This window comes from Ranitomeya variabilis, chromosome 6, assembly GCF_051348905.1.
Source record: "Ranitomeya variabilis isolate aRanVar5 chromosome 6, aRanVar5.hap1, whole genome shotgun sequence".
NCBI classification, from domain to species: domain Eukaryota; kingdom Metazoa; phylum Chordata; class Amphibia; order Anura; family Dendrobatidae; genus Ranitomeya; species Ranitomeya variabilis.
The window spans coordinates 336,195,143-336,210,766 of record NC_135237.1 but is presented as its reverse complement, the minus strand read 5'-3'; the positions used below and the strand labels follow the sequence as shown (position 1 = coordinate 336,210,766).

Here is a 15,624-nt window from a genome sequence, read left to right as displayed (position 1 = left end):
TTTCTCCCAAGGGAGTTAAGGATCCAGCCTGCAGAATTTCCACAGCCGATTCTTTTTATTAGGGAAGAGATAAGCCACTGCCAGAAGACTTTGGCAGCGGCTCTTTCATAGAGAACATAGGAGTTCTTTGTAGCGCCAAGCATTCCTGTGTATAAAGGAGTCAGGATAGACAGATGTCAGCTGCATGATCATTTGACAGACAACTATTTAATATGTACGGCGGTGTTTAGTGTTTGGTCTGGGAGCAAGTGGGAGATATTACAAATTTCTACATGCAGGTGGTTTCTGACTGTAAATTCTAATGAAGTTTGAGACCAAGACAAACTCTAAAAACAAAAACTTCTAGATGACCTAAATCAATTTTCCCCGATAAAAATCATGTTATTTTGCTCCTAAAGCTTATGTCTCCATTTTACTCTTCTTAATGTCAGTCTCCACCCGAACATCCTTTAGTTAGCATGACCTGCCAGGAAAAACATGCCAAATGTCATTCTACTTTGCTTACAGTATATTCGGCAAATGGCACTTGATTTTATTAGCATTAGTTTTAAAGATAGCCCATTACCTGCCAAGCAAAACAGTCATATTTTAATTTGAATCAGGGCAACAACATGCCCAGGGTGCAAGGCAGCTGCGCGGAGTCTGTAGAGACATTAGTCACCTCTTGGATGAAATGATGGTAGTTTCGGGAGGTCTGAATAATATTCTGTGCTGTAATATTGTACACTTCATACGTGATCACCTCCCTTGGTTCTCCTTGTATACAAGTTGCGTCGTACCCATACAAACACAGACATCATGCAGAAAATGTCTTGGCCTCGAGTTCTGAAATACAGCTCAACTCTACTGTGTAGTGCAAATCATAACAGATTAGCCGCGTAGATCCAAATAAGATAAAAAATGGACATTTTCCAGGTTAAAAGGACTAATGCTGCAAATGGTGGAACATCTGTCCGAGCCAAACATATTACAAAACACTGTACATCATATGGAGCCTGTTACCTCCCAAACAATGTAGACTCCCGTAGTATGTAATCATATATTAATTACCATCCTTTGTATCTCCTTTGGTTGAAAAATCCAAATGTAACTTGACTTCATCTTTTAAAAGCAGACAAATATGGCCCCATTATATCCCAGTGTTTGCAGTGTAGTTGTAAGGATACACTTAAGTGAATAAATTTTACAGTGGCGCTTAGAGACCAGATTGGATATAGTGCTGCAGATTTATACCACCACCACAATGCGGTTTGAAGGATAAAATCCTATAGACAATCTAATAGATAATTAAAGGGCACCTGTCACCCCGTTTTTTCAGCATGAGATAAAAATACTGTTAAATAGGGCCTGAGCTGTGCATTACAACAGTGTATTTTGTGGACCCCGATTCCCCACCTATGCTGCCAAAATACGTTACCAAAGTAGCCGTTTTCGCCTGTCAATCAGGCTGGTCTGGTCAAAAGGGCGTGGTGTCTTCCCCCAGATCTTGCTTAGTTTTCCGTTGGTGGCGTAGTGGTGTGCGCATGCCCAAGGTTCCGAATCCACTGCACAGGGGAGTTAAAAGAGGGCGATGTGCACTATTTCATTGGTGATCGGTGGGGGCGGCCATCTTCCTTTGGACGCGCGTGCGCAGAAGCGGCGCTCTGCTGGCTGCGGCTTCAGTAAAATGGCTGCGGTTTCAGGAAAATGGCCATCTTCCTTTGGCCGAGATGCGAACTCTGCTTCAGGAAAATGGCCGCCGCGATCTCCATCTGCGCAGGCGCGGCATCCCGCGGCCATTTTCCTGAAGCCGCGGCCAGCAGAGCGCCGCTTCTGCACACGCGCGGCCAAAGGAAGATGGCCGCCCCCACCGATCACCAATGAAATAGTGCACATCGCGCTCTTTTAACTCCCCTGTGCAGTGGATTCGGGACCTTGGGCATGCGCACACCACTACGCCACCAACGGAAAACTAAGCAAGATCTGGGGGAAGACACCACGCCCTTTTGACCAGACCAGCCTGATTGACAGGCAAAAACGGCTACTTTGGTAACGTATTTTGGCAGCATAGGTGGGGAATCGGGGTCCACAAAATACACTGTTGTAATGCACAGCTCAGGCCCTATTTAACAGTATTTTTATCTCATACTGAAAAAACGAGGTGACAGGTGCCCTTTAAATCCGCGCAAAGAACCCAATATAAATATAAATATTTTGTTTTTACTAGAAAAAATATTGAATGTAACAAGAGTTATCAGCACAAACAAAAAACAATATTATATACCAATATGTACGTTATAAAACATGAGACAGACCCATTCACTTGTCTGATTGTAATGTCCACATAAGTATATAGAGATGACTAATCAACTTGGTGTACACCAATGGATTCCTGCCTAACACTACCTATAAAATGGATGAGATCATGAAACCATAGAGAGATCTCTCAAAAAACCGCATTAAAAATCGGCAATTGACCGCAAAATGTAGAACAAATGAAAAAACAACAAAAACGATAAAATGTAATGGGCACAGAGAGGGTTTAAGGACCCCAAAATGCTCTTAGAAGCTGCCCCGGCCGGTAGCAAGGCTTCAATGAACCAGGTATGGCACCGTGTGACAGCCGGATTAACCGGGTCGGAAACCCGCTGTCCGTGCCACCTGTTACCTTGGATGGAGCTCGTGTGTGATCGCTGTAGTTTCCTTGCTGTACCCTCAATGGAGGATTTCCCAGATCCTGGATGAGTGATGTGGTCACGGCTGTGTTAGCGTTCTCTGCTTCCTGGCGGTGATTCTCTCCGGAGCAGGACCTGCCGTGACGTCACAAATCACGTGTGGAGTCAAAAGGTTTGCCGGCTGAACGTTCAGAGGATACGGGTCGCCGCATGGGCATTGTGCTGATAACTCTTGTTACATTCAATATTTTTTCTAGTAAAAACAAAATATTTATATTTATATTGGGTTCTTTGCGCGTAAGGATACACTTGCCAACAATGTAGACCATACATAGGAGAAAAATCAGAAATGTAAAAGGGAATGGCCATTAATTTAAAGCAAATATGTCACCATACATACTGCCTACATTAAATCTCTCAGACCTGATGAGAATGGGGTTATTACTTTGAAAAACCTACAGCAGCTCTGCTAGTTCTCTCAGTGATAGGCTCCTGCTGTGTAGCACTCAATAGTCATGAGCCACCCCATCACTTATAGGCAGCTTTCTGCATGTGCACAGTATAGTCAGAAAGCGATCAGTGGTGCAGGCACGGTAGAGCTCATCATGGAGAGAACTAGCAGAGCTGAACCACATAAATCTGACTTTATGAAAATGACAGCAAGAAGCCCAGAAAGACCAGCTTCACAGCACGCTTCTTCAACACTTTTATGGCTCTACCCGAAAAGGGAGAAAAAAGAAGTAGCGCACTCCTCTTGTCCAAACAAGTCTTGATTTTTATTGGAACATCTCACAAGGACAGGCGGGTAGGAGAAAACATGCTGGAAGGTGAAGGACTACAGCTGTTTCGCGCAGCGAGCGCTTCTACAGGTCCCGATCGGGACCTGTAGAAGCGCTCGCTGCGCGAAACAGCTGTAGTGGAGTGCGCTACTTCTTTTTTCTCCCTTTTCGGGTATTTGCATAGTTGGTTTTTTTTCCCTGTACGCTGCACCCTCCATGAGCCGACTACTCGGGACGGAGTAAGTCTCAGTGATCTGGATGCTCGCCACGCACGAGGGGTAAGTGCACTTCAGCGGTGCTATATTTTCTCTCTTTTTTAAGGCAATAACTTTTATGGCTCTGTTGTGCCTCTACCTGAAGCTCTGAAAAAATGACATTTGGACAAAACCCCTGATGAAGCCATTCACTTTAAAAAGAGAGAGGCAAAATCACTTCATACACTGTCTGGCCTCTGTTTCAGCAGTCCGTTTTTTTGAAGTGGCATAAAAGCATGGTCTACCATTCCTGTTGTGCCCACCTAAAAAACAGACACTACCCAAGCAGAGAACAAGAGGCGAAACAAATGTGTGTCAGAAATGCAATGTCAACATAGACTAACTGAAACACAGCTGGAATCTGGGTCTCTGATCCTGTTTTACACTGCCCTCTGAGTGGGAAGTATAAACCTGGTGACTCATTCCCTTTAAACCTTCAAAAGTATTATTGTGTTGGGATGAAGAATGGTTACTACAAAAGTAGATACCCTGCTTATGATCCTCTAACATGAGTGCAAAGCGGCAAAGATTAGGATCACATGGAATAGTACATATTACTTAATATATCTACATGCTGGCAGTTTCCGCAAATGGTCCCATCTGTCCGGCAGCTGGAGAACCAGCAATCAGGGGACCATGCTGCAATATAGGTTTTATTTAAAAAAATAAGTTTTAGTAAGAATCAAAATTCTTCTTGTTCAAACTTCTGGCTTTTTACATGCGCTTTTTGCTACTACAAATATTTGTATTTATGTCTTTGCGTCATAGTTACAGTTAAGCCCCCATAGTGAGTTACTGTAGGATTAACAGTACCGTTAACCTTTATAATCATACAAATATCAGATTGATATCCAGAAAAACAGCACAGCATTCTTGTATATCACACACTGCTCATTTGTTTACCTTTCAGAAGGGCGATCCATCCTCGGACTGTATCAGACCAAATTCTGGAACATTTACCTTCTACAGAGTTACACCCTTGTTATTCTAACAGAGATGATTTACTCTGACAATTTATCCAACAGACTAAGAACTAATGTAACTCAGCAGAGAATACGCTTAAAAAGAGAAACAACTGTGCATTATGGTTATTGAAAAACCATCCCATACTATTCAAAGGTTTTGGGCCATCATAGTTTTAATCACCGGACAGAGATCAAAGAAAAGTGTAACAATTGTTGTGTATCGAAATTTAAGATTAGGTTATCTACATCAGAAAATGTTTGTGAATCATTTAAAATCACGTGGACTTCTGTATGAATGCCTCGTAATACATGATCTACTTATCATTATAGTGATTTTCATACCATTTTAGCATAAAAAATATTAAATTGTCAATTTTAACCACCTGCATATATTAATAGTACAAGCAAATATAAGAAACTTTATTATAGGTCATCAGAAAAATGATTCATTCTCTAGTTATGAGCCTCTTCTTCCTCTCCTCCTAGATTACATCTAAGGGGAGGAGCAGAGAGATAAACGATTGTGTCACTTTTTAGTGCTTTACCTTACCCTAGAGCTTTATTTCACAGCTACACTGCTCAGTACTGCTGTAAAATACACTCCACGAGGCTATTGCTCTTAACTTGTGTTGTATAGAGACATGAGAGCAGGAATCACTCATGTTCATATGTACTGAGTTTGAGAGACATCTTAAAAAGCTAGTCTCCACCCACTAGCCGAGAGACAACAAATAATGAAAGAGCATGTAGAGGGAGTAACTGCAGGATAGAAATCACATAATAACCAGACATTATCAGGGTGTATAACAGTATCACCATAAATGACAGGTAAGCTTCACAACTACCATTGGACTTGTCCAGGAAGATAAAAAAGATAGATAATAAAAACTGTTTACTTTTTTGTTTCTTTGTAGAATATTTGGGTACTAGACAAGTTGATCCTCCCGCAAGATGACAATAGCTGCCTTTCGTTGATGCTTCTTACGTAGCATACTGTAAAGTGGTCACATAACGACTTCTGATGGTGTACACGTACAGCACCAGATCTATAGCCCAGTTGTGATATGGCAAGACACAACATACATGTAGATTATATACAGGATGACCATTGGCAGGAGCAATGACAGGAACAAATGCCCGTATGTAATACCATTACATTAGTAAGATGTTCAATTCTCAGAAATTTTTGTTTATATGTAAAAATCTTGTAATAATGGATAATCCCTTTAATGCGAACCTGTCACCAGGTTTGGCTGATATGAGGTAAGGCCACCACCTTTCAGGCCTGAAATACAGTTATAATGCTGTATATCTGCCCCCAACCCAACCTGAAAGAGAAGAAAAAGAGCTTTAATTATACTCTCCTGCGGGGCGGTCCAGTCTGATGGGCGTCGCTGGTCCTGGTCTGGCACCTCCCATCTTCTTGCGATGCCGTCCTTCTTCTTGCTTCATGTGGATGACGCATCCCAACAACATCCGCAGTTTCCCTAGCAACGCGCTCCTGGGCAGGAGTACTTCTCCGCCCTGTTGGGGGCAGAGTAAAGTACTGCAGTGCGCAGGTGTCGGGAAAGGTCAAAGTGCCCCGGTGCATGCGCACTGCAGTACTTTACTCTGCCCTAGTTAGGGGAGACTGCGTACATGATGTAGGGACATGTCATCCACACGAAGCAAGAAGGAGGGCGGCGATCGCAAGAAGATGGGAGGCCCCGGACCAAAAACATTGACACCCCTTGGACCAGACCTACCCGCAAGCGAGTATAACAAGAACTCTTTTTCGTCTCTTTCAGGTCAGGTTGGGGAAGATATACAGCATTATAGAATATATATTGTGAGGGGTTGGCTCTCTCAGTAGAAGCCTTCAGGTAGACTCAGGAATACATGCACTTGAAAACACCAGTGGGTTTATTGTGTGCAGCATAAACCACGGTGCTTAAAAAACAAAAACTCCGCCCTCCTGGCACGATAGAAAACAAAACAAAATTATAACATACAATTTAGTCCTCCTTGGTGCGGGGTCCTGCCGCACACTGTTAGGGAAAATCACTCTTAGTCCTCACTTCTGTGGGAAGTACAACTTCCCCCACAGCACCACACACCGACTGAACCACAGGCCCTGGTATATCATGTCATGTGCTGGTCATGTGATCATGACATCATTGCAGGTCCTGAAACACCTGCAGGTCCTGCAGGGAAAAGGGGTACGGTGAGCACCCTCACACCTGGGCGATTGCTGCGTGTTCACTTCCTCAAAGTGTTCGCTGTTGAGGCTGCTGCTTCGACCGCGGAAGGTCGTCTGGCAAGCGAGGGACGTGGTCACTGACAAGGCGATAAATCCAGGAGCCCCCGTGTGAGATGTTAATGAAGCCAGAGGAGGCGGAGTCCGGTGCTCAGAGGCCCTGAGTGACGGCTGGGAGGCGTTTCTGTCTGGGGGAAAAGACATGCCCCCAGGTCTATTTCAAGGTATCAGGGACAAATTATAAAAGTGATTATTTCAGCAGTGGCAGGGACCCGAACTAAAAGAGCCACCTTGTCAGAATGCAGCATTAGTGCTGCACAAGGTGGATCTTTTAGTTAAAAACGCCTGGGGGGGGGGGTGACAGGTTCCCTTTAAGGTTATAGGAGTCTAAAAGGCTTCAGTATCTGCCTACATGGCTGCACGGCTTTACTTACTGTTTAACCATTAGCAAATACTTATCAGACCATGTCTCTTCTTCCTTAGCTTTGGGGTAGGTGCCTTGGATAAAAATGGCACCACAATAAAAATTTTGTCAAATGTTAGCTTTATAAGCACATAGAAGTAATGTTTGAAGACTGTGCTCTCTTTGTAAAACACAATGAATATAGTGAATTTGCTGCAAATTACAGATGGATTTATTAAAGTAGGAACTACGTAATCAAATCTACTCCATGGTATTTGACATAAGTAAAATAAAATATTTTACATTTCTAAAAATATATGAAAACTGGTTCCTTTTATAATTATTTTAGATATTTATATGATATGATGTCTGCAGCAGTCAAAGATTCCAGGGAAAAATATTATAATGCAGACTTATGAATAATTTTCAACAGTAAGTAAATGGTGTGATGCACTTGACAGAAATAATTCCTTCCTAGCACTGAAAACTATGAGTAATACTTGTGTCTGGGCTCCCGAGTAAACACAACTACCATCCATGGCATAGTGCCAATGCTGGTTCTGGGTCACATCCGATAATTCACCTTGTGACCGGAGGTTTGTACTCTTGTCAGGTGAAAAAATAATCATATTTTCACTAGAAACATGGCAACAATAATTGTGTGGATGTGAGTAAAATGATTTTTCATATAGCCCCATAGTTTATTAATAAATGTAACAATAGCTCCAATATGAGTTTTACTCTGAAAATAAAAAAAAAAAATTTTTGGGAAAATATTACTTAAGTTTGCTCTGTACATAGGGAAAAAGAAATCCTCTTAATCGAGCACTAAAGTCTTTAAATTCTTTAGTGGCAGTGATGAGTCAGAGTATTGACCCGCTTTGGCATAGAACCCAAATGACAAATTTTTTATGTGAGGCTTAGCATGACTTAGGCCAGCTGTTTACAGAATAGCAGACTCTTACATGAGCTTAGAGAAAAGTATTTGGCCACTTAGAAAACCTGCTATGCCCACGTTTTTATTCTTGTGATCAAGCTACAACTTGAAATGTCGATATATTTCAGGTGTGGCGTTTTCTAAGAATTTTTTGTCTTCCCGTTAAAGGTCTGTTACCGTTGTAAAACATACTTTTTTTTTTTACACTTAAGCAACGAATAAGGCTAGTTTCACATTTGCGTTCGAATCCGCAGCGTTTAATCCGCATCCGCAAGTGCAGGAAAAAACGCATAGAATCACGTACAAACGCAGCATTTTCTAAACGCATGCGGTTAATAAAACGCCGCGTTTTCACGCTTTTCCATGTGTTTTGTCATGCGTTTGCGTTTTTTGTGCGCATGGTGGAAAATTTTACAGGAGAAAAATCTAGATAACCAGACACCGTGACTACAGAGGGTGTGTATTATGGGATATCTATATATAGACCCTAGGACTGCTGAAAGCTTAACAGTGTCCTACTGTATCCTGTGTCATGATGGATCTTCGCATGGAGAGCTTTTATTTCAACCTGGATTTAAGCATCAAGCTGTTTCTTGCCTGTGCGTTTGCTTGGGAGCAACACAGAAATTGCGAAAGATGGAGAAGGACACGGCGTAGGCGTTTTTGGAGACACCCCATTATTGAACTACGTGAGAGCCGTGGAGCCTACCACACGCTGTATGGCGAGCTTAATGCCAACCCGGACAAATTCCCGGAATATACAAGATGTCGCAAGACTCTTTCTGGGATTTGCTTGCTCGTGTCCAAGGAGCCATACGGAGACAGGACACCCAGCTCCGTAGAGCGATTCCACCGGAGGAACGTCTGCTGGTTACATTAAGGTACATAACAAATCTAAACAAATGGCAGTGCAAATTTTGGCTGTTCTGACATGTATTTTTTTTTTTTATTTTCCTTTATGTCTTTAACATAACAACACCATAAATAGAATTGATTGTAATTTTTATTATTTATTTTCTTCCAGATTTCTGGCAACCGGAGAGAGTTTATCATCCCTCCACTTCCAATACCGGCTTGGAATTTCTACCCTGTCCGGAATAGTTGCGGACACCTGCCGGGCTTTGTGGAATGTACTCCGGGATGAGTTTATACCTCTACCCACCGCGGACATGTGGATTGAAATTGCGGAAAAATTCTGGAGTGTGTGCGATTTCCCCAACTGTTTGGGAGCGGTGGATGGAAAGCACATCCGCATTATCAAACCAGCCAGAACAGGATCGGAGTACTTCAACTATACAAAATATTTTTCTGTTGTGCTCATGGCAATAGCCGATGCGGACTGTCACTTCATCGCCGTGGACATTGGAGCTTTTGGCCGTGGCAACGATTCCCAGACTTTCAAGAACTCGGATATTGGGCGCTGTGTGTATGGCAAAAATTTTAAAGGGAACCCGTCACCCCCCCCCCAGGCGTTTTTAACTAAAAGAGCCACCTTGTGCAGCAGTAATGCTGCATTCTGACAAGGTGGCTCTTTTAGTTCTGTGTGCTGTAACTGCAGAAATAATCAGTTTTATAATTTGTCCAAAATACCTTGTCTTCAGACAAGGAGGCAGGCCTTTCCCCCCTGCTTTAGACGCCACACAGCCGTCACTCACATCTTCTTGGCACCGCCTCCTCACCGCTGTTTTGAAATGATGCGGCGCCTGCCTCTCACCCTCTCCCACCGCCTGCTACACACACACACACACCAGCTGTGAGGATTTGGCAAGGTTCCAGGTGATTTGCACGGAGGAGGGATCACCTGAGGATGCACACGCTGTAGCAGGCGGTGGGAGAGGGTGAGAGGCTTAGACACGCAATGCGCATGCCCAGGAATCCCAGCCCCATAGTATGAATAATTCATAAGACACTGCAGGGCTGGGATTCACAGGCAGGGCGTACGTACGCACAGAGGACAGACGGCCAGCGCTCACTGCGCCTGCCCAAGGCAGGAGAAAAGAGCGCAGGCGCCGCATCATTTCAAAACAGCGGTGAGGAGGCGGCGCCTGGAAGATGTGAGTGAAGGCTGTGTGGCGTCTAAAGCAGGGGGGAAAGGCCTGCCTCCTTGTCTGAAGACAAGGTATTTTGGACAAATTATAACACTGATTATTTCGGCAGTTACAGCACACAGAACTAAAAGAGCCAACGCCTGGGGGGGTGACAGGTTCCCTTTAATTTTCCACGGCCATGACCTCTTCCCAACACTCAAGGTCCACCAATGCCATTTGTTATGGTTGGGGATGAGGCCTTTCAGATGTGTGAAAACCTACTGAAGCCATATTCCAGTCGGGACTTGAACCACACTAAAAGGATCTTTAACTACAGACTGACCAGGGTCCGAAGAACAGTAGAGTGTACGTTTGGGATTCTAGTCTCAAAATGGCGCATTCTTGCAACAGCCATTAATCTAAAAATGGAGACAGTCAACGAAGTGGTCAAAGCCTGTGTGGTTCTCCACAATTACATAATGGCTAAGAAGCGACCCAACATTGAACTGGATGAACCAGTTGGAATCCCATTGCCAGATTACCAGCATCACCCGCTGCGGTCAACTGCTGAAGTTGGACACATGCGGAACCAATTTGCTGCCTTTTTTGATTCAGATATTGGACGTGTGTCATGGCAGGACAATGTTGTGTAAATGTCCTATTGGGATTTGGTCTGTACCAGTTATTTTTTTAAATGTTACTAATATTTGTTGTTAATAAACTTTATTTTTTTGGTATCTTGACCGTGTCTCCTATGTATTTCCTCTACAAACCAAGGCTGCCCTCACACTAGCAGTATTTTGTCAGTATGTTATATCAGTATTTGTAAGCCAAAACCAGGAGTGGGTGATAAATGCAGAAGTGCTAAATATGTAAATATAATACTTTTCAAGCCAAAACCAGGAGTGGAACAATTAGAGGAAAAGTATTATATTTACATATTTAGCACTTCTGCATTTATCACCCACTCCTGGTTTTGGCTTACAAATACTGATTTAAATTACTGACCAGATACTGCTAGTGTGACGGCAGCAAGGTTGTTAGTGGTAAGGTTGTTGACGTCATTGCGTCCTGATTCTGTTCTGCAGTATCCATTGGACGCAGACTGAAGAGACAATGGCTGTTTAATACAAAACAGATCTATACTCATCAAGTCAGGTGTCAGAAATAATGAATTCATGATGCACATCTAACAGCCTCATGAATTCACTATTTCTGAAACATGTCCAGGTGAGCATACTGTAGATATGCCTTGTATGACTGCCATCGTCCCTTCACTTTGTGTGAAATAGATTATGTACACAGAAGAGAAAATGGAGGTTATACAAGGCAGTTCTCTACTCACCAGGTCAGGTGTCCTAACTAATGAGTTTTTGGACACCTGACCTGTTGAGTATAGTTCTGCATTGTATTTCCGCCATTTTCTCTTCAGACTGCAACACTAGTCACAGACTAAGCAGAAGGAAGAGATTATGGAGATAATACATGAATTAATTTTTTGGCCCACCTCATATCTCTATACTAAAGACACACAAAACTGCAGTGTTGTACTTGTTAACTACTGGAGCTATGATGTGGGCAAAAAATAAAGTGTGCGGCGCAGTTTTTTATTTGGCGCACGGTGTGTGTTGCCGGCGGCGAAATACACAATTAACCAAACCTTTTTGGGGGCAAAAAACATTATTATTTATTTTGTTAACAAATAAAAAAAAAATTAACTGCGCCTGCTTGGGGTAGAGTGCTGTAAACGGGGGGTATGTAGCTGTGAAGCTTGACTCACTGTGGACGACGCAGGGGTGGCAGGAGAAGGGGCAAGTAAATTACTGGGGTCTGGCAGATCGGGAATGGGGCTCAACGCATGAGTGGGCTGAGACACACTGGAAGAGTGAGACAAACCTGACATAACAGACACATTGGGAGGTGAGGGGGGAGGAATAAAAATAGTCTGCTTCTTTTTCTCCCTTTTTGGGATTGGCGTAGCGGTCTGGGGAGCCTCGGCAGGCTAATTTCTTGCGGCCTGGTTATAGTGGCCAAACTGTCAGTGTCTTTATCATGCTGCTGCTGCTGCATGGTTGCGGTAGAAGTTTGTAAGGCCATGCCAGGGTCCTGCTGCATCGTGGTGGCGGAGCGGAAGGCCATGCCAGGGTCCTGCTGCATCGTAGTGGCGGAACGTAAGGGAATGCCAGGTCCTGCTGCATCGTGGTGGCGGAGCGGAAGGGAATGCCAGGGTCCTGCTGCATCGTGGTGGTGGAGCGGAAGGGAATGCCAGGGTCCTGCTGCATCGTGGTGGCGGAGCGGAAGGCCATGCCAGGGTCCTGCTGCTGCATGGTGGTGTCAGTGGAGGAGGTCCAAGCAGGAGCAGCAGTTGTCATGGTGGTGGTGGTGGGCTGTCCTACAGCACTAGGCATGGTGGTGGTGCTGTAGTGGTGTCCGGCAGTGCTTGGAATGGAGGTGGCCGTGCAGTGGTATGCAGCAGAGGTCAGCATTGAGGTCAATTGTGACAGTGTAGGCACAGGTGGATATGCCGCCACTGTCTGCTGAAAATACAGACTCTGCTGCATAGCCTGCACGTAAGCAGCATTGCAGGCCTGCATGACATTAAGCTGGAGATCAGGAGTAAGGTGTTCCGACATGCCCTGTTCAATTTGGTTAAAAAAAATGATGTGCTGGCCTCTGGAGGTCGGCTTTTACTTGGTCAAGGCTTTTGGTGACCTCCTGGATACGTGTATTCATATGGCTAATGGCAGTGTCCAGTCGGTCACCCAAAGCCTTGAGTTCATCGTGAAAAACCGAGCTCAAGTGCAAAAACTCAAGCATGAGTGACCTGTCTGATGCCCTCTGCCTCTGCCGGGAGGAGCCCAAAAAAAAAGGGGCAGAGGCAGAGGACTGGGAAAGGGTAACACCTGATGGACCAGCTTCCTGGTCTCCAGTTAGTGTGGCAGGCCCACTTGCTGCAGCGCTGCAGGATGGCTGGGACGGGTCCGTGGCTGTCTGATGAAGGACCGCTCCAGAACCTGGGTCAACAGTGCTGCTCCGTGTGCTGTGATAAAAGGAAAAAAAAATGAATGCCAAAAACTAAAAAAAACGCCAACTCCTGTTGAATAGAAACATACAGATTATGGCAAAACACCACAACCTAACACACAGGAAAAATACTTACATTCTCTGGGCAAGGACCGGTCTTAAAAATGCCAGAATGCGGTGGTATTTATATTTTCTGATCCTTGCTCCAGAACCACTGGGAACACGGCTCTCTTGACGCAGGTCCTTGTTGAAGCGATCCTTCATCGAACGCCAACGTGTTTTGACTTTGAGCACTGGTGAAAAAACAAAAAATAATGGTTAGACAATGGACTTTTGGCCGTGGTCTCACAACTGTGTGTGATGACAGAAACTCCTGAGAGTTTCTGTCATCACACACAGTTGTGTGAGCACGGCTTAAGGTCTCTGCAGCTTCACACTGCATTTCAATACTTACAAAATGCATTTCGGACCTGAATCGGGGAGTTGTCCCAGCCATCCCACATCGCTTTGGCCACCTCATTCCATAGCCGCTGGATCGTCACGTTGTCCGAGTGCTGTGGAACCCGGGTGTCCCACAACGGGACTCGCTCATGGACCAGGGAGATGAGGATATCGTTGTCAATGAGGTCCTCATTCCGTTCTCATACCTAAAAAATAAATGAAGACATTAATGTTGGATACATTAACATAAGGAAAAGAAAGAAAACAGAGGCTGAGAAATGGCATGAATAATGAAAGTCAAGATAAAAAAGGAGTCCAGAAGAAAAATGTAAAGAAAGAGGAAAGTAAAGAAAGGAAGATTCAAGAATACTAAAGAGAGGATACAGTAAACAGTCAGCCAGGTATACTTACACGCTGCTGCCTTGCCACCCGACCGTGACCCCGCTGCTTCTGCCGCAGTGGAAGAAGTGCTCTAAAAAAAGGAAAAAAAAAATTGTCACATGTGTAGATGTGACAGTGAATACTTACCAATCTGAGGAGTTGAGTACTCACTTCACTGACATGTTCGGCTTGAGAAGGCCCATGACGTTGCTCCTCATCAGAAGAAGATGACATTCTGATGCATGCAAAAAGAAAGAAATGGCAGAAATTAGGACATGTAGAGACAGAAAATAGAAAATAAAGGCATTGGCTAGGATATACTCACATTGTTCAGAGTCTTGTTTCCTCCAAGGTTCTTTTGTCTGTCTGCTCTGCTTCTCTGTCTGCTGAGTTGTAACCTGCAAATGTCCACTCCCTCCCTTTATCACCTTGTATGTGGGGGGTGGCTAATTAGTGTCTAGACATGTTTGTCTCTGGTGCAACACATGCATTCACAAGCGCAAGCAAACGCATGTTCTTGCGGCCGCATGCGTTCACTAGACAGCAATGCGTTTTTTTGCTGCATTCCATCCGCTAACAACCGCATACGTTTCTAGGTGGCAAATTGACGCCTCTAAAATTACTACATGTAGCGTTTACACCAAACCAAAACACAAGGATTCCTAAAATATAACTTTTAATAATCAAAGTTAAAATACACAGTTCTGAATTGAAGACAATACAATATAAAAATTACAAGGGAATTAACTGACCCCTGTCAAAACCCTATTCCTATCCACTACCTATATGCGGGGGTAGGCACCCTAATTTTCTGCGGTTGGCGCCCCCACTCATCGATGGCTGGCCCTACAGGCCCTACAATTGCCCTATTATACCAATAAGGTAGTGTCACAATTATGAACCCAAAACCAAAAATATCATAACAAATAATCAAAATAGTATAAATAAATAAGAAAAAATTAGTAAAAACAAACTAAACAAAAAAACAAAAATTCATGTTCTTTTGCCCAAGCTGCGGATTCTCAATAGACTGTTCGTATATCATGTATCCTTGGGGGTATATAGTACGATAAGCAGGTAGAGAGCCCCAGTTACTTCATTTATAATGATCTACAGACCAAAAAATTAACATAAAGAATTAGCAAAAAACAATCTAAATAAATGAGAAAAAATTAGAAAAACCAAACAAAACAAAACAAACGCAAAAATTAGTTTTTTGCCCGGACTGAGACCCCCAAATCACATGTCCAGTATATTTGGGGTATTTGATGCAGGAAATAGATAGAAAAACCCCAATCACCTTATTTACTGTAATCTGCAAATTTTAACCAAAATATCATAAAAAATAAACAAAAATTGTATGAAAACCATATAATAAAAAATAATCAAAACAAACAAAACAAAAAAACTGAAAAATAGTTCAATAACCAACAGCTTGAATGCCCCAATAGGGTATATAGACCAGGTGTAACCTTTTGGGCCAATAGAAAAAGGGAATATTATTGTCCCATTTATGCACAAAA

At 43.5% G+C, this 15,624-nt stretch overlaps 2 protein-coding genes across 7 annotated transcripts in view; both read right to left on the bottom strand.

Annotated features, from left to right (window-relative positions):
- LOC143782421 (enoyl-CoA hydratase EchA19-like) overlaps positions 1 to 15,624 on the bottom strand; it is a 187,109-nt gene that overhangs the window by 1,377 nt on the left and 170,108 nt on the right. The window lies entirely within an intron of this gene.
- LOC143781154 (uncharacterized) lies at positions 12,371 to 14,511 on the bottom strand. Its single transcript, XM_077267655.1, has 4 exons — positions 14,273 to 14,511; positions 13,734 to 14,192; positions 13,416 to 13,572; positions 12,371 to 13,295 (listed from the first exon to the last, which is right to left on the bottom strand). Exons 2-4 carry the CDS (start codon positions 13,780 to 13,782, stop codon positions 12,905 to 12,907), a joined length of 597 nt encoding a protein of 198 aa, XP_077123770.1. The 5' UTR covers positions 13,783 to 14,192; positions 14,273 to 14,511; the 3' UTR covers positions 12,371 to 12,904.